Source organism: Dendronephthya gigantea, unplaced genomic scaffold (assembly GCF_004324835.1).
Source record: "Dendronephthya gigantea isolate DGI-Jeju-01 unplaced genomic scaffold, DenGig_1.0 000099F, whole genome shotgun sequence".
Taxonomy (NCBI): Eukaryota; Metazoa; Cnidaria; class Anthozoa; order Malacalcyonacea; family Nephtheidae; genus Dendronephthya; species Dendronephthya gigantea.
In genome coordinates this window covers 526,488-549,035 of record NW_021163109.1, presented here as the reverse complement: position 1 = coordinate 549,035, position 22,548 = coordinate 526,488, and the positions used below count along the sequence as shown (strand labels likewise).

General features: G+C 37.0%; 2 protein-coding genes across 3 annotated transcripts; one reads left to right on the top strand and one right to left on the bottom strand.

Moving 5' to 3' along the window:
* Positions 1 to 154: 154 nt before the first annotated feature.
* Positions 155 to 6,526, bottom strand: LOC114534400 (TNF receptor-associated factor 3-like). 2 transcript variants are annotated; one of them, XM_028555839.1, is made up of 10 exons: positions 6,304 to 6,526; positions 5,705 to 5,769; positions 5,138 to 5,222; positions 3,893 to 4,056; positions 3,175 to 3,226; positions 2,984 to 3,082; positions 2,648 to 2,812; positions 2,168 to 2,323; positions 935 to 1,637; positions 155 to 665 (listed from the first exon to the last, which is right to left on the bottom strand). In XM_028555839.1, the coding sequence occupies exons 4-10, from the start codon at positions 4,036 to 4,038 to the stop codon at positions 421 to 423; spliced, it is 1,566 nt and encodes a 521-aa protein (XP_028411640.1). In that variant the 5' UTR covers positions 4,039 to 4,056; positions 5,138 to 5,222; positions 5,705 to 5,769; positions 6,304 to 6,526; the 3' UTR covers positions 155 to 420. The 2 variants fall into 2 exon arrangements, with proteins under 2 accessions (XP_028411640.1, XP_028411639.1); XM_028555838.1 differs by lacking the exon at positions 5,705 to 5,769.
* A 1,498-nt stretch (positions 6,527 to 8,024) lies between these two features.
* On the top strand, positions 8,025 to 21,686 carry LOC114534383 (EGF-like repeat and discoidin I-like domain-containing protein 3). The gene is made up of 5 exons (XM_028555822.1): positions 8,025 to 8,454; positions 11,700 to 11,938; positions 12,977 to 13,097; positions 20,803 to 21,128; positions 21,621 to 21,686. Exons 1-5 carry the CDS (start codon positions 8,412 to 8,414, stop codon positions 21,684 to 21,686), a joined length of 795 nt encoding a protein of 264 aa, XP_028411623.1. The 5' UTR covers positions 8,025 to 8,411.
* Positions 21,687 to 22,548: the final 862 nt, after the last annotated feature.

Sequence of the window (22,548 nt, the reverse complement as noted above, 5' to 3'; positions counted from 1 at the left end):
AACCCGATGCAGTAGAAGACATGCGCCCCCACCTATATCTCACGAAAAAGGATCAGCTAGCTGGTAATCGCAAAGCATGCACAGGAGTTTTTCCAAGCTGGCTACAAGTAAGTTTAAACAAGAAACGATAAACCAATAAAAAGACAGGTAGAAATGACATATGATTTTTTATTTACAGCTGATAATCACAAAAGCGTATTGTATTTCGGTAATACAAGTTATTGCAAATAATTAAAAAATACAGTATGATAAGGCAATAAGCAAATATTTCAACTACTCAATTGACTCAGTTGATGCTGGCAAGCATCCTTTAGCTTTATAGTAGTGCATAAATGCTAGTTACCCAGGCATTACAATTATTTAAGTTATCACCTAAGTTGTCTTTACTTTTAATTAAAAATCGGATCAGTTCGCTAATATTTATTCTACAATGATTTTGATGAAGAGAGTATCGTTCTTTATATATTGACGATTACTCAAACTATCGATAGGCATAAACAATGGAGATCCTGATGCGATATTCATTTCGGAATTCGGGCATTTAAAAGACGAACTTTGAGGATCAGAGTGGAAAGCATCAATCATGTGATCTCCATTACCTTGATCCAAGAGCATCATGGTTATTTTCTTTTGAAATGGCCAAGATTGAAGGGCGTCATAGTCACCTTTAAAAGGCATAAAAAATGACAAAGAAATTAGCTATCTATTGCAAAGTAAAGCAGTCATGACTATCGAAGGAGAAACGTAGGCAATTAGTCGCTTCTAATGTATTGTAAGAAAACCTCTATAGCCAGATAAACGTGCATGTATATGGAGTCACGTGTTTTATAGCTAAGTGCATGCACGTTTAGTCTTGTATAAAGGGGGTGTTTTTATGTTAGCTCTTGTTGCAGCAAAACTAAGCATAAGCCAAAATAATTTTAATCCAACTAACCTTTCATGATAACAAAAAAGAGTGATAGATGAGATCCTTTTCCAAAGCCATCGCCATTCATGTAGATTTTAGCGCACATCTTATAACCATACTGCGCGCTGTAGAAGGGTGGACTATACAAGGACGTTTTCACCCCATTTATGGCATCTTGTCGTTTCCTCTCGTAATTTTCAATCTTCCACAGCAAGGTCCCGTTGCGACTGTGAATAGACTGTTGTGCACGTGGACCACCTCGTGATTCCAAGTCGGCAATCTTCACCGTATTAAGAGCAAGAGACTCGTCCGCTTGATCCATCCTGCTTCGCATCCGTTCCAATTGCAAATTCTTTTCTTTCAATTTGTTCTCCAGGATCAAATTGCGTTCACGTACAGCGCATAGTTCACTGGCAATATCAGAAACCTTGCGCTCGAGATCACGGAATTTATCGCCCATCCTTGTTTCACCGTCACGACTGGTTTCCAAACTCTCAATTCTTCGTTCCATTCCAGTAAATTTGCCGAGTTCCGTGTCAAATTTCTCAGCCACGCCGGAGTGAATCTCGGAGATATCATCGTTGAATTTCTGAACCGTGCCAGTAAGTTCTTGTCGTGGGACGTAGCTGCTTAGTTGGGTTTCAAAACCAAGAGTAAAATGCAATAGTTGGGTAACATGGCTCGTCAAAGAGTGGTGCATGTGCTGGGGAAGTTCACTTCGTTTCAAAGCCTAAACAAAGCAAATAATTCGTTAAAGAAAAAAACGTTCTGCCTTTTTCAATTTTATTTTTAGATAGTTTTTATGAGAAGATTGCTGGAATGTGATTAGTTCAGAGGAATACAGTTGTTTCATTAATTATAATCTTCTGTAATCTTTGGCAATTGCTGCAATTTCATTGACTAAGAGGAGTGCGATTTCAGAACCAAACGTGGAATAATTTTTGCATATAAACTAAACAGCGTGCATGTATTATGACAAAGCAATATAAATTGTTTGAGACCTTCACGAGCAGCGAGTTGTCTTTCGTTTAGTAAATACTCAGTATGGATTTTACGTTTGAACGCTTGATCTTGTAAGATGAGTGAGCGCTGCATTGAACTACGTGTCATTATTTCCTAGAAATCCCCTATCGTATGAATCTAGAGTAATAATAGTGTTGGCTTACACCAACAGTGTTGCTGTTATATGTGATTTAGCCCTGGATGCCGCATAATAATTATTTCATATTGATCAAACCTTGAAAAGTAACAAACTATTACCTTGTCAGGTTTACAACCCAAAGAGTGGAATTCGCATTCTGCTGGTACCTCTCCACACACAACTTGTTCGTGACTTTCAATATCCTTTTTCAATACCTCTTGTTTGCAGAATTTGCAGGTTACGGGCACACCCATACAGACTGTAGAAACGTGAACCTAAATAAAAAAAACTACCTTATGACTACTTGCATTGGGGGATGGCATTTGGGGCTCTTAAGCACGCAATAATTAACAAAGGTAACTGAGTTCCTGACCAGTTTTTCACAGCTGAAAATTTAATTCTCATGTTCCTCACAGGCCAATGATATATAGCATATTTGCTTGTCTTATATGGATATTAATATAATTTTGTAAGCCAACATCATTGTAAAAGTTTATCTCATTGTTCTGGGGGCATCTTTTTAAGTTGAGTAAATTTCACTCTCCCCAGACTCCTATTGTTTCCACTTACTTGCGGTAACTGTAACACTTAAATCTTACCTTAAGAGAAGCAAATGAAACATCTTGTTGGCAATATTCACACTTCACGTTGCGATATTTGCACTTATCTTTCTCATGTTTGGGAAGATTTCCGCGTTTTAACTTCATCTCGCATCCAGAGCGAGTACATTTTATCCAAGCATGATCACAGACGTCAGAATGACTCTTTATCGAAAGATAATTTCTACGTTATTAAGTTATTATTTCGGTGATAAAGTTTTCAAATGAATATCAAAAGTCACTCAAGTCAGTCAAGATTACACGAGCCCCAAAGAAAATTCTCTTGTTTGGCTCTTAACTTCCCCATGAACCTTTTATTAATATTGAAAAACTCACGTCCAGCTGGGAATAAGTCCCATTCCAAAGACATCCCGTATTAGGGCAGTGCAGAGGCAAATCCCCGAGCAATCGATTGTTAAATGTGTCCGGGAATATCTGAAAGAAAACTAGGATCAGTTGCGTTGCTCAATTGCCCTGTTATGATAAGTATGCAAAGGCCGTAGAACCCAAGATTCGTAAAAACTTACCTCCTCCTTTTTCATTGCCACTCCATCTTCTGGACATATTAGGCGTGAACCCCTAACATAATGATATAATTATAAGGAAAATAAACTCCTGGTTCTCAGGTTTCTGTTACAGACCTTATAATTATGAATAATTAGGATATTCAAATGAATCGGAGAGTGAAAAAGCAAGCGTGTTGTTAAGGACCTAGATTCTCGCGTTTATAATTTTTCCCTGGTTGTGACGTTTTTAATTAGATCTAAGACAAGGTAACCAGATATTTCAAGAGCTAAGCAGGATATGAAAAATTGGAGATAAATGTTAATATATAGGTTCCAGAGTTCTTTAAAATAAGACAAACTTATTTTTTTATTGCTAGTTTCTTTAAGGTGAAGAATTTATCCCAATCAGTCAATCAAAGCTTGTACAGTATTTATTCTACTTATTAAAAATGAACAATTTGAAAACAAGAGTACCTAGCAAACACTATCTAAGATGACAAAACAACAAACGATACCAATATCACTATGTTAAAAGAACACTTCAGTTAAATTTGGTCAAAGATAAATCCTTCCAGAAATAAATCCTTATAAAGGCCTACGTTGAGGAGCTTTGGAATAGCAGCGTACGTAATTGTTTCGATTTATGCATGGGCATCGCCTTACAGCAAACGATTTATTCGCCGTCAAATAATGTCACAAGCCACACGCAGCATCAAAATCAAGAAAGAAATTTACATACTCCAGCAGTGTGTCAACACAGGATGAACAAATTAAGTGTCCACAAGTAGTCTGCATGGGTCTTGTCAGCAGCAGATTACACGAAGAGCACATGAGTTTAGGATCAATTCTCTTACGATCATCATCTTTGATATTTACTCCTGGCATGATTGCAAGTATTATCAACTATATAAACATTAAAAATGATACGGTTATTTCGAGTATTTTCCTCATCATACTCAGCATTTGAAACCATATTATATTACAATATTACATTATTTGGTAATATTCTTTTCTAACTAGGTTACCAACCATGCGTATAAATGCAACCTGAAAGCATGATTATATGATCATGCAGACTAATGCAGTGTTTTTGGATTTTAGATATTGTTGATTATTTCTATTACAGTTATAGAAACACTTGTGGGAGTTTGGGAGAACGAATAATAATCAGTGGGAAAACGAGCTCGTAGGGCGAGTTTTTCCCACGTAATTTCGAGTTCTCCCAAACTCCCACAAGTGTTTCTATAACTATACAGAAACACATGCAGGGAAAAAGATTTGTCTATTTCTTTTATAATATGCATAACTCAATAAAAAGATTTTGTACAAATATTATAAATTGATTCAATTACAAATTCTCATTACAGCGATTCGCTTGTCAAGTTCTGGGGGAAAGTCCCGTGTTTCTATACAGTTATAGAAACACGCTTCTTGACCAATCAGCCCGCGCGTACTATAAATGTTATATTATAAAATTGTATGGAAAAGGTATTGACAACGGACAGTGGGGGAGATCTACATATTGAATATTTAAGATCTAAGACTAAGATCTAAGACTAAGATCTCGGACTGTTTTTAAGACATCTTCACCCTCCCCCATCGTTATGATCAATGAACGCACAAAGTTGGACAACATTTGGGTAATCGGCATCATAATGGAATATGCAATTTTGCAATATTGGCTTAACACCTAGCTTGTAACTCGGCCACTATATATAACGATTTATTGTGTCGTGACGCGAAATAGCTGCGTGGCTAGAGGAAATCTCTGACAAAAGTATTATATTTCCTGTATATTCAAAACATGCATTATACATGTCCTCATTATCCGACCGCATTGCATGCAGGTACAAGTGAGTGATCGAGATTTTAAATAATAATAAAAGTTTGTTAAAAACTGAAATCTGCAACCTATGCGTCTGTTCAAATATGCCAGATAAACAGTATTTAATTTAGTTTATTTTAAATAAGTAAAGTTTATTACTTCCTGATTTGTTCAACTTCCTGTTACGTCGCATAAAAACACCAGGAGAAAAATATAAGGAAAAGACAGCAATTCCAGGCCAGAGCTGTAAAATATTATAAAGACAACACAATTACTTAATCTAAAAACATATTTAGGAATAGCAAACAGCAACCGCAAGGGGAGTAGCTAGGGCATTCACTTATTTATTTCACAGGGGAAATTATTATTATTATTTGAAAATTTCTTTACACGCGGTAGCCTATTCAGTATTCTTGAACTATGTACATAACTGATTTTCAAAGCGGCGTGTAAAATGATACGCGAGCTTCCCTCTTTGCACTCCTGCCCCCCTCCCCCTTCTAGGTTACCCTCTGCAAATGGTGCCCTAACAACTGGTACGGCCGTACGGGGTCGACGATTTGAAACTATATAACGTTAATTAGCGTTTCTATTATCATGATATCGTAACTCTACTACAATCGTATGTTGGAAAGTTATCGTTTGAAACTCTTGAAAGCAATGCGTAGAAAAAATACATGGTTTTTACATGAAGGATTTTATGGATTACAAAGTAGGATTGCTGACCATTACAACGACAGGTATTGTGACGATGGAGATGTGATTCATATTGGTCCAAGACCAAAAATAACCTGGAGAAAGCAAGTTGGTTTGTGTTCAATTTATAAGCAAGGTGCAGGAGTCCCCCCCCCCCGAAATAAAACAATACGGCGAATGGTATTCGTTACCTCGACATTCGACAAGCTTGCAAATAAGGTTGCTTAAGATTTGTCTCCGGCAAAAATCTAAGCTATAAATGTCCCCCCTTGCGACTTTAGCTGGGCCTACTCCCCCCCCCCCGATATGGTTCCCTCCAAAATACATGCAACCTGTGCAGTGGCAAGTATTAAATAATATTACTGAATGCATCTCGTTTCCGCACATTCTCCTGATGCGGGGGGGAGGTTCGGCCTAGTAAAGAGCCTGTGAGGCTGAAAGACTACAGTGTTATAGCTAGCATTCAATAGGCCTTGAAATTTTAAAGATGCTCGGTCGGGCAGTTAAATATAGAAAATTTGGCAAAGCCACTATTGTAGATGTATACAATACGGACGGACATAGGTTAATTGCTATAAAGTCATTAGATGTTACAATTCCCTAGCTGTTCCGGCACTATTGACACGAACCTGTTTTCCTTTAGCATCTCTGCTGTTCCATTTTTAGATTAAACCTCGATCGTCAGATAGCTGCTTTCAATAGCAGCGTTATGCAACTCATTTTGTAGCTTTTTGCGACAAAGTTTTTCAGTTTGTTTTCCAAGTCATACGTAGAGTGTGATATTTTGGTTGTTAATCGTAAAGAAGGTGTAACGCACTAGCTATAGTGCAAGATATCGTGGGGTTAAATAATACATTTCTACTGGTAAGTGTTTAGAAACTCTTCCGGTAATAATAGGGAAATTTTATATCGATATAGGGGAAACCCCCGTCTGCTGATTTGCAAAATTATCAACAAACAATACTTTTGTTTGTGGCTGCGAGAGCTCTGCTGTGATATATTTCACTAGAAAGAGAACAAGAAACATAATTCAATTCACAGAGAAAGCTTATTTAGCCAATTGGCAGCAATTTGAGTTTTCAGATCTCATAAACAATCCTGAAATGCGATATGTTGCAAACAGAAAGTTCGTTCTGCGCATCGGTTCTGCTCATAACAATATGTCTAAATAGTATAATAAATGAACCGTAAAATAAAGGTATAATAAGTGAAAATGTACACAAACCCGGTGAAAACGGTGAGATTTTCGCTAATACGCGATTTTTGCACGATTTATTAAAGCCGAAGCAGTACTTAGCGATCACGTTTAAACGAAGAACTGCATAAAGATATATATGCGAGAATTTAAGATGAAATCATCGCCTCTCATAGACTTTATAACTCCGCCTAAAAAGCGGGGGATTCTTAGGAAGTTTTAGGAAGAAAGGGAATTCCCCGTCAAGCGCTTGTGCACAAAGGCAAATTTCGTTGTAAGCCAATCAGCACGTTTGTTGACATTTTCACCCTCGACAAATAAGAAAACAGAAAATTAAAAATTGTAAACACAAGGAGTGAGAAAACAAGATCGTCTTCTAGAGCATGCCATTCAATAATCATTTTCCCGATCCAAACAAACAAACAAATTGCCATAAAGCATACCTTTTTATACAATTTCCCCGTCCGCATTAATTTTGTTAGTTTCGCTTTATAATGCGAAATATCGGCTGTATTGCCTGCGAAATTTCGCTTTAAGGCCCACACAGACCGGACGCGAATTGGCAACGCGGCGCGAATTTTCAACGTTTTTAATTTTTCAAAATCAAATAAATTTTAAACTATCATAATAATCTTGTAGATTACATAACAATAAAACATTTTGACTGGTCTAGCGTCCATAGTTTCCAAATTTTGCTTCCAGGATTTGATTTATGTGCTTCTGAAAACTCAAAATTCGCGTCGCGTTGCCGCATCGCGTCCGGTCTGTGTCGGCCTTTATAATGCGAAATATCGGCTGTATTGCCTGCGAAATTTCGCTTTATAATGCGAAATATCGCTTTGAATAACCACGTTTTGCCAGCCGTAGAATGACGTACGCATCGGCTTCTAAACTAAAAACAAGGTAGAATCCTTTGAAATCTGTACCTTTTTCTACCACTTCGTTTAAAGCTCATGCTGTAAGAAACGCAATACGATTAATGAGGGCCACAAGTTTTTCAGCCTTTTGGCTATAATGTGTATTTAGCCTCGTGAAATAAAGTTGCTATTTGTCTATCTATTAAATAAATTTTTATTCCGAAAGTACGTCGACGTGTAATTGTAATATTGTCACCACCTTTTGTAATAGACTGAGGCCATATCCGTTTCGCGCTGTGTTAACTTGTAATGCCAAGAAATAGGAGCTGTTTTGTCAATTGTGTGTATAATTTTTAATAAACCGATGCCTTGCACAAACGTTCGCCATATATACGGATCATTGAACAATTAAGGCTTACATAAATTTATTGCTATGGGACATCAGGTATTCTCCAAAGGCTAATTCGTCGCAGCAGTATATTTATATGTTCGTTTGCATCGTTGATGTCTGGTTGGTATTCGTACATGTGTTCTTTATCATCGCTGTCATCCTCATCGCCCTCACAATCTTCTTCGTCCTGGTCTACCCCGTCATCTTGAGTATTATAATGGCCATAAATAGCAGACAGCCTCATTTGCTGTCTTACCGAGAACTTTCAGCCTCGTGTGCTATGTGGATTGGCTAATGCAACAAGTACTTTGGTCGGGCAAGTGGCAAGTGGCAAGTGGTAAGTTGTACAGTACACAATATACAACATCATAAATGAAGTGATCAATTTATACAGGGTGTCTCAAAATAAGGTAGTTTAAAGTTAAATTATCATTTGCATTTGTGTGTACAACAAAAATTTGATTAGCATTAATATTCTTAAATTTTGCATGTAATATTTCATAAACGAGTGCGAGTGTTTTACCGGGGTTTCCAAACACGTGAGAATAATTGAATTCACAAGACTGTTCACCAAGCGATTTTTATTGTTCTCGAGAGTTTGTAAAACACGAAAGGCAATGAAAACACGAGGCCGGTACGGCCGAGTGGTTTTTATTGTCTTGAGTGTTTTACATACTCGAGAGAACAATAAAAATCGCGCGGTGAACAGTCGAGTGAATTCAATTATTCTCAAGTGTTTGGAAACCCCGGTAAAACACGAGTCACGAGTTTATGAAATAACTTCTCAGGCGAAACAATAGTCTATTATTGTGGAATGTGCGATGTGAAGTTTGTTGTGGAAAAAGTGTAATGTGTGTGTGTAATTTTGCGTTGTTAAAATTTGTTAGCATACTTTAATGGTCTCCGTGTTGACTTTTGCATAGTTAATTAAGAATTGTGGTAATAATACAGCTTTCATTGTTCTGGCTGTTTTTATAATTAAGAAATGTTGTAATGCACTCTTTTTTTCTGTGTAAGCGTTTATTATCTAAGTTCTTAATTGTTAATTCAATTTTTGGTTTATTACCGGGGTTTCACAACTCATGCACGTGATGAAATGTGTGTTTGTGATTGGTGTATTTGAATTATTAATGAGTTTGAGAAGGTGAATTAATACCTTGAGGCCATGTTTACACTGTACCGGAATTGCATAGGGATTTAGTTGTCGACAACTATTTGTGATCGACAACTAAAATAATTATCGACAACTAAAAAGCGTAGTCTGTCGCGCAGGTTGTCGGCAACTAAGCAGTTTCCTTTTTCGAAAAGGGGCCTCATTTTTTGGCGTTTTTCTAGTGTGTGAAAACTTTTGTTTTAGTTTTCGACTAATTTTAATCTCCGCTTTATTTCGGTTGCTAAATCAGTATTTGAGCGCCAGTGTGTGGAATCTTTTATCGGACTTATTTAGTTGTCGATCACAAATAGTTGTCGGCAACTAACTCCCTAGTCTGTGGAGGCCCTAAATCATCAATTGCATAAATGCCCGCACGTGTTCCATTAATTAGAGAATATCTAGCTTCACTCGGCCTATCAGCTTCCAGTATTTCCATTCTCTATATCTCATAGAGTTTTTGAAATTCATCAAATTGTATTCAATTATGAGTTATTTTATTGAATTCATTAAGTAATTCAATCACTTGCGAAGGTAGCTACTCTATAAAACGGTTATCGCCTGACGACGCGTGTACTGTATGAGATATTATATATCAATTCACGAAGGGCCTTTAGCCCTTTACCTCCCGCACACTAGGGAGTAAGGAAACTTGTTCACGAGTGTCTTTTAGGCCTAGTTTATACGTCGCATAAATTGGTTGCGTCGAATGCAATTCAAACAATTGAGTATGAGATGACAATGAAGCTTAATTAGGTTTATCATCTCATTATCAATTGTTTAAATTGCATTCAACCGCGAAGAAAATGCCACGCGTATAAAGGCGATTCTCCATTAACGCCCGCTTCACCCGCGCGGGCGAAGCGGCTTTTAAAATTCTGTCCATGCGACCGTGACCGGCCTGAAAAACAAAGCGCGCTTCGCCCGCGCGGGCAGAGTGGAGGTAATGGAGAATCGCCTTAACCTATGCCTTAGCTCAGCCGCGATAGCTCTCGTGTGCGGGCTGGCTTAAATCGGGCCGTAGCCAGAAGCTTAATTGGGGGGGGGGGGTATATATTCATGTATTCGTCTTATGCGCGACTGATTTCTTTTGTACGCTATTGCTCCTACGGTATATAAACATGAATATATCAATATACCATCCCCCCCAATTAAGCAGTCTAGGCTTAATTAAAACCAGTTGTTGCACGTTGCGATCATATTATACAGCCGCAATTGTTCTGGTTATATCTAATGCATCGGATCCACGCAGTTGTCATTTTCGGTCACGGAGATAAATGTGGAAAGAGAACAGTCGGACAATCTCACATCCGAAGAAAGAATTTTAAATACGAACATCAATTTTAAAATTGTGGTTAATTGTTAGGTCTCTCTCAAGATTTTCATTATCTTCTCTTACTTTGAGATATTCGCAAATATCTAGCCGATTTTCCCTATGCCAATAATATCAACATGACTAAATTGAATACCTCCCACACGTGTACATAATTTATAATTATTCAATTCTTTGTTGTATTAACTATAATTATGGATAATTTAATTTGTCCCCAACAACTTTAATTAATTACAGATGCAAATCAGGTGCAATATAATTCATTTGCTTTCAAACCCAGGGGTCTGATGTACACTGATTGTTAAAAAATACAATTATATCGCGTTCTGAAAATATAAAGAATTTTTGTGAGATAGCTAACGATGTCAATCCACTTTTTAATATTAATGCTTATGATGAGCCACATCTCTGCGCAAACATATCCTGTTATACGACGTGGTATGTCCTTTTTATGTTGTTTATATTAATCATTTAGTCATCCCAAATTGTGTCGAGGACATTGAAGATCCTTATCTTGAGAAGTTGGAGCATATCCGAGTAAATAACACTTTCCCCTTGGCTAAAACATGCCGCGACCTATATATATGAATAGTAGTGTGGGCCTCATGACCTAAAATTTTCGCACATTCTTCTTTCCAAAAAAATATGTTATTGTATATGAGTCAAAATACAAACCATATCATTATTTATTTATAAATTTTAGGCTGAAGAACATGAGAAACATCTATATTTTTTACCTTTATTTAATAAAATCATGCGGGTCGTTCAATATCAGCCTTCGGAAATTTTCAACGCGGCTTAAAACAGTAGCGACTTAATTTTTAGTTAACTAAAAATTGGGGTTCACACACACAGCTGATATTTTACCAGTGTGAATAAAATATAACAGCTGTTGCATGATGTTTTCGTTGACCCCAGCAGGATTTAAAGTATATTTCAAGTTTTAAAGTTTAAAGTATAGAAAGTAGCTAGCACGAAACAGGACTAGTGATCTGTGTTAGGTACCACTTCACCTTTCCATTGGTTACCGTAATTACAAACACATGAAAATATCGAGTGATTTCCCACTGCTTACACAAATAATTGTTTTTGCATTTAGGCGTATCTCGCTTAAGAACTAATATCATGGATCAGTTTACAGAAGAAATGGATATATTTTGTGAACTTCAGTGCGCTGTAAACCGTTTTTGTGTTGCGTATAATTATAAGAAAAAAGTCGATGAAGAGTCCAACTGTCAGCTGACCAACACAACTGAGCATGACTTTGAGGAACACGGAGGTATCAAAGAAGAGCGAGAGTGGAGCTTTTACAAGATTAACGTTGACAGAAGTCATTTTGTAAGAATACTATATTGAAATTACCCCTGTATATATTCTAAAAGCTGAATCACTAATCAATCACTAATATATACCAATTTTTTTATGTATGTCTCACTCAGTGATATAAATATATATGGCAAAAGAGATGGCAAAAAAATTAAAAAGGGAAATATATTAAAAACTTTGAAATTCCATGACCGTCCTTATCATAAATACTGTGTCTATAAGCCTTTCGTACAATCATCTATAAATACAGATTTCTTGTAATGACGTCAAACGCGGAGGGCCTGATGTTCCACGGAGTATGATTGGCTCTCCGTAAAACTAACGAGCCAATCAACTACACGTGTGCGTTGAAAGTCATAATATATAAGAAAGGTCTATTAAGGTGGTACACCACCAATTTGCAAATTTATAAACTGAAAATATCGAAATATCTTAACATAATTATTAATATCTGTTTTTTAGAGTCTAGTTCCCAGGACAGGCATCAGTGTGCCAAGTATGCTTCAGTCGTTTTAGAGCTTAGTTTTTTGGTAGAGGAGAGGGAGAGTTTTTGCCGCAATATACTCAAATTAACTTCGGTACCATTGTGCGAAAAATAATTTCTTTTTGGACGTGTATCCGAGAAACTCCGGAACAACTGCTGAACAAACTTAGCTCGTGAATGCCTCTGCTGTGAACTAGAATCAGAACAGTGGCGTAGCCAGCATCGATAATTGGGGGGGCCCATATTCATATATTCATGTTAACAGACTGTAAAGACAATTGATTTGAAAAGAAATTAAACCTGCGTATCACGAATATATGAATATTGGCCCCCCCAATTATCGTTCTGGCTACGCCACTGAATCAGAACAATCATACATTTCTACTTCAACATAATTTATTTCAATATTTCTAATTTTAGTATTACACCTTAAGTATTTGCAACGAGCACTTATTTTCACCGATGGCTTGATTCCACTTTTCACCGTGGAATTTTCAAATCTTTTACTACAGAAAAAAATAGGTATTTTCCATAATGACATTTATGTGTCTTGAATTTTTTTTAAGCTGGCGTGCGGGAAGGAAGTAAATGAATGTCGTAATGGCGGAACCATGGTTTGGGATCCTCGAGCTGAACAGTTTACTTGTTGGTGTTTGAAGTGTTACGAAGGAAAACATTGCGATAACGGTGAATTATGTTTAATTATATCATGCTAGCGTTTTGCGAGTGTATTTTGCGATGAGTGGAAAAGAGACTTAAAGTGCCTATATCACTTGTGGGATCTTTACGGATTTGAATAGGGCTTGAAAAATTAGTTTATAAGTTCTACAACCCTTTTTGATATAGTTAAATAGTTTCGGAAATATTTACATCTAAACATGACGATTTGCCTAAATTTCCGTCGTGTTCGGGGCCTGGGACTCAGGAACCGAGTTCTTGTCAAACATAACAGCTGGGCATTTTGTTGTCGCTGTCTAAAAATTGCGGGCGCATTTCTTCAAGAAGAATTTTAATTCTTCGAACGCCAAAAACATGTATTTTGAGGAGCTTTTTCTCCTTTTTTTACTGGTTTGTTCATGGAAATAAAAGGGTGTATTCAAAGATTACGTTCCCGTGCTTGCATACAAGGGTATAACGACATTCTCGCGTAAATATTTGCGAAGAATTTTTATTTGCAAATGGGCAACAAGTTGAAGTATTTCACTCATTGTCAAAGTTTCAGGACCAGGTTACAGCGGTATGCAAACAACGAATTAACCCTATTTTACTCTTGACAGAAGCGGACATATTGTTGTTTCCACAGGTGTGTTCATTAATCTATTTTTCCCTTCTCACGCAAAATAAATAAGTACCTTAACATGCATTTTTCTATAGAAATAACACCTTTCCTCTTTCGATTTCGTGAAAACTGACCTTTGCCTTCAGTTATAAAGTATATTTTATGAAAGTTAAATCATGTTTTGTTTTATTGAAACATTAGCCACTCATGGAAAAAATGCTCTAGATGTTGTAATTTCACAAACCACCAGTTATGCTCTGAAAATGCCATGTGGTAACATACTTACGAACTTCCTTCTGTATGAGCTTGTTATGATGTAAAAATTGCTGCAAAAGTGATTTTAATATGTCCAAGTATTGGTTGTTATGAATTATGAAAAGTCCTATTGATTTCGTAAGTTTTAAGAATCTAACCGCAAACTTTAATATGGCATACTTGCTTTGCGAAATTATGTGATGCTGTGGCACATATATAAAAATATTTTAAAATTTTTACAAGTGCCTCTCTCCGAAACATGGCTTAAAACTATCCATATTGTTCAAACTTCATAAAAAAGTTAGTGGGCATGCTGAGAAAAATGCGCACAATACTTATTTTTGTCTGTCAACAAGCATATAAATTAACCTGTGGGATATGTTACTTTCATTTCTGATCATTTAACTAGAGTATTGTAGTATGTAATATATGTATTTATGCTAATTATAATAATCATTTGTATATAAGTTAGATCAGCTAATAAATTGGATTGATATACAACACTACATTTGGCGACGAGGAAACATGGAAGAGTTATTTCGAATGAATTGGATAAGTCCTTTTCAATGGATTCCAGTAGATGACAGAGGGCCTAGATTCCTCGAATGGCTTGAAGATGTCGAAGCCAAATTTGAGCTAGTAGATTGGCCAGAAGGAAATGATGGAAAGGTTAAGAAACGTAAAGCTTTCCTGGCCATCGCAGGAGCTGAAGTAAGAAACAAGGCGGGGACATTAACAAACACGGGAACTGATTATGAAACGTTAATAGACAAGCTCAAAGAAGATCTGTTGCGTGACGAGGCGTTGATTTTCTTAATATCGCAAGCTATGGACATGAAGCAAGATGAACGTGAAGGAATCGATGACTTTGCGATGAGAGTTAGGAAGAAGCATCAACGGATAAACTGGCAAGTTATACAAGATAAGTATAGTCTAAATGACTTAATGACGGGAGTAACTATTACGAGAGGGACAACGAATGTGAATATTCGTGAATATTGTTTATCTCGAAGTGGGGTACCCAACCTTGACGATATTTTAGCTAGAGGCCGTAGCAGAGAAAGCATGAAACAACATGACAGAGAAATGATTGGTAATACGGACACGGCGGGTCGTGAAATAGTGACAAAAGATGAGCCGATTTTTGCCATTAAGGGTCGTTATGGAAAATATAGCTCACGGTATGAGCTCGAGAAAAATCAGAAAGCAATGTTTGATTCAAGTACATGTAAGAAATGCAAATTCTGTGGCTTCGACTGGCCTCACCCCAAGGGATTAGCAAGTTGTCCTGCTTTTGGCAAAGAATGCCGCAAGTGTCTAAAGAAAAATCATTTCGCTCGATGTTGTCAAAACCAAGATGTAAAAACTAAATTTGTTAGGGCAACATGGAGAGCTTGTGAGTCAGATTCAGATAGTGAAGGGGTAGTTGGTCATATTTATGAACTACAGGGTGGCTCGCATGAAAGAGTAACTGTCCAAGTTAATGGGCAATTAATTAACTTTGTTATTGACACTGGTTCCAGTAGCATGATTATGACTAAACAAGAATACTTTAAGTTCAGTATGGACAAAGAAAATCCTCTTAAGTGTACTGAGGTAAAGTTAACGCCATATGGTTCCAATGATACACTAAAAGTAATCGGGAAATTTAAAGCAATGATAGAATATCAAGATAAGCAAGTACAAGAAACAATTTACGTGTTGATACTCCAGAGCGGCAAAAGAAAAGTTCTCTACTGAGTAAAGCGGTAGCTGAGAGGTTAGGAATTATAACATTTAACATAAACAGAGGATCAGTATGTGAAGTTATGGAAGGGCCAAGCTCAGACCATAAAGCGCAAATAGAGAGATCAAGTTTGAAGTCCAAAGGTCAAACAGGAGGTGCAAGCGCTAAACTTCAGGACGTTATTGCAAAGTTTGATGATCGATTCCAAGGAGTCGGAACTTTGAAAGACAAGAACGGAAAGATAAAGTATGTCAAGATACAGGTTGATTTATCGGTAAAACCAGTGGCGCAACCATATCGACCACCACCAATTCATCTAGAAGACAAGCTGATAAAGGAATTGGACAAGTGGGAAGATAAGCAAATAACAGAAACAGGACCCATAATTGAAAGAATTCCTGAAGAGGAACCAACTACGTGGTTGTCTAATCTAGTGGTAACAGCAAAGAAACTCAAGCCAGGACAGAGCATTGAAGACATGGAAGTTAGACCTAGTGTGGATATGAGGTGTCCAAATAAGGCAATTCTGACAACGAAGTGCCATATTCCAACTATCTTGGAAGTTCGTCGAAAACTCCAGAAAGCTGGCGCCACACGATTCAGCAAGCTTGATATTCATAGAGGATATTTGAACATGGTTCTGCATCCAGATAGCAGAAAAATTACGACACATCACACACCCCGTGGACCAAGAAGATTTACACGTATGAACTATGGAACGAAGTCTGCTGCTGAAACGTTTCAGAAGGAAATAAGCGAGGCTTTGGAAGGACTGAATGGGGTCTTAAATATAAGTGATGACATATTGATATATGGGAAGGATGAAGAAGAGCATGACGCTAATGTAGAAGACACGTTGAAAAGATGCAGAGAACGAGATATCCGACTGGGGCGAGAGAAATGTGAATTCAACCTGTCAGAAGTTACCTACTATGGATACGTGTTCTCGGGACATGGTATGAAACCAGATCCATGTAAAGTTGCAACGTTGAAGAATGCACAGCCACCACAAAATGCAAGTGAAATGAGGTCATTCTTGGGCATGGCAGGGTACAGTTCTCCATTTATTCCTGGATTTTCTGAGAAGACCGCAAAGCTGAGAGAGCTAGTGGTGGATAAAGAATATAGATGGACCTCTGAACATCAGAGTGCATTTGAAGAATTGAAGGAATGTCTATCAAATGAGACGACACTCGCATATTATGTGCCTGGTAGAGAAACGGAATTGGTAGTTGATGGCTCGCAAAATGGACTTGGAGCAATTTTGGCTCAGAGAGATCCTGTGACGAAAGAATTTCGACCGGTAGCATATTCTAGTAGAGCTTGTACTGAAGTTGAAAAACGCTACTCACAAATTCAAATAGAATGTTTGGCAGCAACTTGGGCAGTGGTGAAGAATCAACACTATCTCATTGGATGCAGTTTTCGCTTAATCACGGATCATCAACCATTGGTTAGTCTGCTTAATAACCCATTGAAGAATGCGCCATTGCGAGTTGAAAGAATGCGCATCAAGCTAATGGGATTTCAGTTTGTAGTACAATATCGACCTGGGAAGAGCAATCCAGCAGATTGGGGATCAAGACACCCTGATATGTCTATACCTGCAACTGATGACGAAGTAGAGGCTTATGTCAACATGGTAATTGAGCAGAAGAAACTGAAAGCAACTACGGTAGAAGAAGTGAAAGGTGAAACACGAGAGGATGAGCTATTGCAAAAAGTTATTCAAGCTATAAATGAAGCGGTTGCTTGGTAAGGACCAGGAATTGCAACCATATGCTATGGTATTTCCTGAGCTCTCAGTTATAGATGGATTGTTATTGAGAGGTGAAAGATTGGTCATACCTGGAAGCTTACAAAAGAGAGTTGTTGATGCAGCGCACGAAGGTCATCAGGGTATAACAAAGACCAAGAGTTACTTAAGAAGCAGAGTGTGGTTCCCAGGGATGGATGCCTTAACTGAAAGGACTGTTCGTGGATGCATGGCATGCCAAGTTGTGACGCCTCAGACCTCAAGACTACCACTGAAGATGACACCACTGCCTGATGAAGTTATGGAGAAAGTAGCTACTGACTTCTATGGCCCACTCCCATCGAGAGAATATCTGTTGTTAGTCGTGTGCAAATATTCAAGATATCCATTCATTGAAGTTGTGACATCTACATCAGCAAAAGCTGTCATTCCGAAATTTGAGAGAATTTTTTCAGAATTCGGATACCCAACGGAAGTTACTGCGGATAATGGACCTCCGTTTAGATCACAAGAATTCAAAGAATATGCGGCAGAAAGTGGTTTTACGGTACGAAATATTACGCCCGCAGAGCCCAAAGCAAATGGACAAGCTGAGAGATTCATGAAGAATATAGCGAAAATTGTCCAGACAGCGATCGTTGAAAAAGGAAACTGGCGAAAGGAATTGATGGTGTCCTTACGCAATTATCGGGCGACACCTCATCAAACAACAGGCAAATCCCCTGCAGACTTAATGTTTCCCAATCGAAACTTCAAGACGAAAGTTCCTACAATGAAGTTAGTTACACCCTACAATCATGACAAAGAGGTACGACAGCAAGATCAAAGAAAGAAGCAAATGATGAAGTCGTATGCTGATAGCAAGCGATACGTAAAAGAACATGAAGTGAAAGTTGGAGATGCCGTATTGGTTCCGCAGAAAAAAAGAAACAAGCTTACCGCCCCATTTCGAAGTGAGAAGTATATAGTAATTAAAGTTAATGGTTCAATGATAACAGCTCGGAGCCAATGGGGTCATGTTGTTACGAGAGATGCATCAAAGATGAAGAAGCTTCGGGAATATCGAGATCTCGAATTTGAGATAGGTGACGATGAATTAGTTCAATCGGATGAAGAAGTTCAAGAAGAAGAAAGCAAAGAGAAATCAGATGAGGTACCGCAGACGGGAATGCAAAGGCAGCCATTAAGACGATCCAGTAGAGTGAGAAAGGCAACCATGAATAATAAATATAGAGACTATGTGTGAAAGATAAGCGGACATGACAATTGATAAGTTACTTATTAATTGATTATTAAACAATTTGAATTATAGTATATTTGAATGTATAGTATTTTTCTGGTTTAAACTTCAAACTTCGAAAAAAAAAAAGAGAGAAACGATTAATATAGGTAGGACTTATAGTAATTCTAAAGAAGAGGAGGAATGTAGTATGTAATATATGTATTTATGCTAATTATAATAATCATGTGTATATAAGTTAGATCAGCTAATAAATTGGATTGATATACAACACTACAAGTATGATAAAATTATTTGAGCAAAAATTTAGTATAACATTGCTTGCATCAAAATACAATAATGGGGAATCGTTAGAACCTTTTATGACATGAACTTTAGTACCTTTAGACCTAAAGAAAAAGGTGTTATTTCTATAAAAAAATGCATGACTTTGTTAAGGTACTTATTATTTCGCATGAGAAGGGACAAATAGATTAATGAACACACCTGTGGAAACAACAATATGTCAGCTTCTGTCAAGAGTAAAATAGGGTTAATTCGTTGTTTGCATACTGCTGTAATCTGGTCCTGAAACTTTGACAATGAGTGAAATACTTCAACTTGTCGCCCATTTGCAAATAAAAATCCTTTGCAAATATTTACGCGAGAATGTCTTTATACCCTTGTATGCAAGCACGGGAACGTAATCTTTGAATACACCCTTTTATTTCCATGAACAAACCAGTAGAAAAGGAGAAAAAGCTCCTCAAAATACATGTTTTTGGCGTTCGAAGAATTAAAATTCTTCTTGAAAAAATGCGCCCGCAATTTTTAGACAGCGACAACAAAATGCCCAGCTGTTGTCAAACATAATATAATCAATTGTAATCTTACTTCGATCTTCCAATAACGTAAAATATTTTGAGAAAAACTCGCCCAGTTGCTACAACCATACACAACGCACCGTTCCCGCATTTTTTTCTTGAAAAGCGCAAACTATATCGCCAGTGAAACTCGTCATGTTTACATTATAAAAGACAGCGTGTTTGCAAATCATTCCCCCCAACCGACGTATTTTCGAAACTATTTAATTATATCAAAAAAGGTTGTAGAACTTATAAACAATTTCTTCAATTAAGCCCTATTCAAATCCGTAAAGATCCCACAAGTGATATAGGCACTTTAATATAATTATATAGTATAAGCTAGTTCAATAGTTTTTTGAGATAACCTTGCATATAATTATAATAAGACGTTATTCACACAAACAAAGAGGGGGAATTTCGTTTCAGTAAATTTATTTACATTTTCAGTAACTCAATCAGAGGGCATAAAGTTTGACTACTTCCGGTAAAAAGGTACATTATTTACTATTTTAGATGAGGTTTTAAAAATCAAGGCATTCTGATTAGCATTGCGTAAAATATGTAAACAAATATGCCGATTAGCTTAAAACGAAATTCCGCCTTGTTCACAGCGACAGTGAGTATATTTGATATTACCTTGTCGAGAAGACTCAAGCCTGATAAAGCAAATAAATAATGTTGGTGTTAAAACAGATTTAATTATATTACTCTTATATTTTAACACCATTTAACAACGATTATTTCGTCTCGGTATTAAAACAGCGATATATTCAGTCGCGTAGTCAGCACGATAATTGGGGGGCACATATTCATATATTCGTGATACGCAGGATTAATTTCTTTTCAAATCAATTGTCTTTACAGTCTGTTAACATGAATATATGAATATGCGCCCCCCAATTATCGTTGCTGGCTACGCCACTGGATATATTCACAGAGACTGGGGTGAATAATTGTTTTAGTATAATTACAATACGTAAACAGACACATTTTAGAGCGATTCAAACAGATGAAATAATGTTTTCGCAAAATAAAGTTCAATGTAGTTTTTTTACCTTGAATATGATTTTAGGCTTATTTTTTTTCCCTTTTTTGTGCTTTCGTTAAAATAATGCCTTTCTTCATCTGTCACCTTGAAATATCCGCTTAGGTGATTATCGCGTAATAATCCTAGGTCGCTCGAGCAACCAGATGTCAGGATTTTTAATAATCATCAATCACATTTCTAAAAGATGAAAAAAATAGGTAAAAAACATTTGGCTGCTTTTTAATAACATAATTTTCTGATTAGTGCCTAATAGAGCTCTTGGGATGGAAAATGGTGATATTCGTGATAACCAAATCACGGCATCAAGCGAATACAATAGTTTTCATCGTGTGGCGAATGGAAGATTAAATTTCTGCCCGAGCAGTGGAAGATCTTGCGCATGGTCATCTTTGAAGAGTAATATTCATCAATGGCTTCAAGTTGATCTTAAAATAATTACTCTAATCACAGGAATAGGTACCCAAGGACGCAATCATTTTAATGTTAATCAGTTTGTTAAGAGATACACCATCTCTTCGAGCAAAGATGGGGAAACTTTTCAATTCTATAAACAAGAAGAAGCAGTCAAGGTACTAATCTATATCCACTAGCTGCACGTTGTTATACAAATGCATTCATACAAAATCTGCGCTCACCTATTTGAATTAGTTGATGTTGCAGGGTCGTAGGAACCGTGTGCCCTGCCACCAAACCGTCCCTATTTAACAATTAGTCGCCGAAGGCGAGGTGATTACAACCCTATATTCACTGAGCCGAAGGCGAAGTGAATATAGGCTTGTAATCACCGAGCCTGAGGCGACTAATTGTTTTAGTATAATTTCAGTATTGAAAAAGTTTTATTTTTAAATACAACTGATTTATGTTCTCAATTTCTACTTCCGAAATTTTTCCAAAACGATTTTGAGTATTTTCAGCCATGTTTTTTGGGGGAAAAGCAATAATTACTGCTCAGACTGCTCTGAGCAGTAACTATTGCCTCATAGTTACTGCTGAAGGAGCCAATCAGAATGCTCAAAGGTCATTTTTCAATACTGAAATTATACTAAATATACATATTTTAGCTTCCTTTTTATCAACCAAGAGTGTTGAGTGCCCGCCTGGAAGCTGGTGCTTCTCTAGATCAGTAGCGCACCCGGCCTGGCGATTTGCCCTGCTATGCTAATATTTTGGTGTTAATTGACTGTGAAAACAAAAAATTTTTAAAGACAAGAATGGTAGCAACAAATTTACATAGGTTGGCTACGCCAACTATACATTTCTCGGTTCAGAAATGTAAAAAGACACACTTGAATCGATTCGGAATTTCAAATTCAACCACAAAAATATATTCTTGCATGTTTGAATGGTGGTGATGTCAAATAAGTAAATTAGTTTGTAGGTACACGTATAAGTATTTAATACTGCAAAAGCTTTTGGGCCAAGATGCTTGCAGCGATTCCGTCGGTTACAAGCTCTTTTTGGTGAGCAATTTAGCTATATATATAGTGGTGGTTTTATTGGCTTACCATCACAACCAAGGGCCGAAAGCACTGAGCTATAGCTCAGTGGCCGAAAGGCATTGCACTGATGACGGGTTAACGGACCAAAAGCTTTATTTAAGTATTAAATACTTAAGTGGTGTACCTACAAGCTAATTTACCTCAACCACAAAGCAACCTTTTAAAAAACTGTTTGTATAATTTTAACACTATTATGATCAGTGGCAAAGGAAGAAGCAATAGATTATTATTGGCGAGATCATTTTCATCAAGGACGAGTCCTGCACAACTTTGCTTAATTATTTGCTCTAAATTTGGATAAAAGTAACGAATAAAACTGTTGCCGAAATAGTGAAAAGGTGTCATATTCATGCTGCGTGTATATAGTATTCTATTTGGAAAATCTACTCTAATTATAATATGCTCTAAAACACCGTTTCAATTTGTGGTTTGATTTTGAAGTCAGGATACTGGGCTAAATCTTTTTGCTTCTAAGACTAGGTGCCTTGTA

Bases quoted from the DNA above. Each gene is read 5' to 3' on its own strand.
- LOC114534400 (XM_028555839.1), bottom strand. From the start codon at position 4,038: ATGCCAGGAGTAAATATCAAAGATGATGATCGTAAGAGAATTGATCCT. The intron at 3,227-3,892 runs GTATGTAAATTT...TCATTATGTTAG, and splicing joins TGTGTTGACACACTGCTGGA to GGGTTCACGCCTAATATGTC. The intron at 666-934 runs GTTAGTTGGATT...TGCCTTTTAAAG, and splicing joins CTTTTTTGTTATCATGAAAG to GTGACTATGACGCCCTTCAA.
- LOC114534383 (XM_028555822.1), top strand. From the start codon at position 8,412: ATGCAACAAGTACTTTGGTCGGGCAAGTGGCAAGTGGCAAGTG. The intron at 13,098-20,802 runs GTGAATTATGTT...TTTTCTGATTAG, and splicing joins AGGAAAACATTGCGATAACG to TGCCTAATAGAGCTCTTGGG. The intron at 21,129-21,620 runs GTACTAATCTAT...TACATATTTTAG, and splicing joins AACAAGAAGAAGCAGTCAAG to CTTCCTTTTTATCAACCAAG.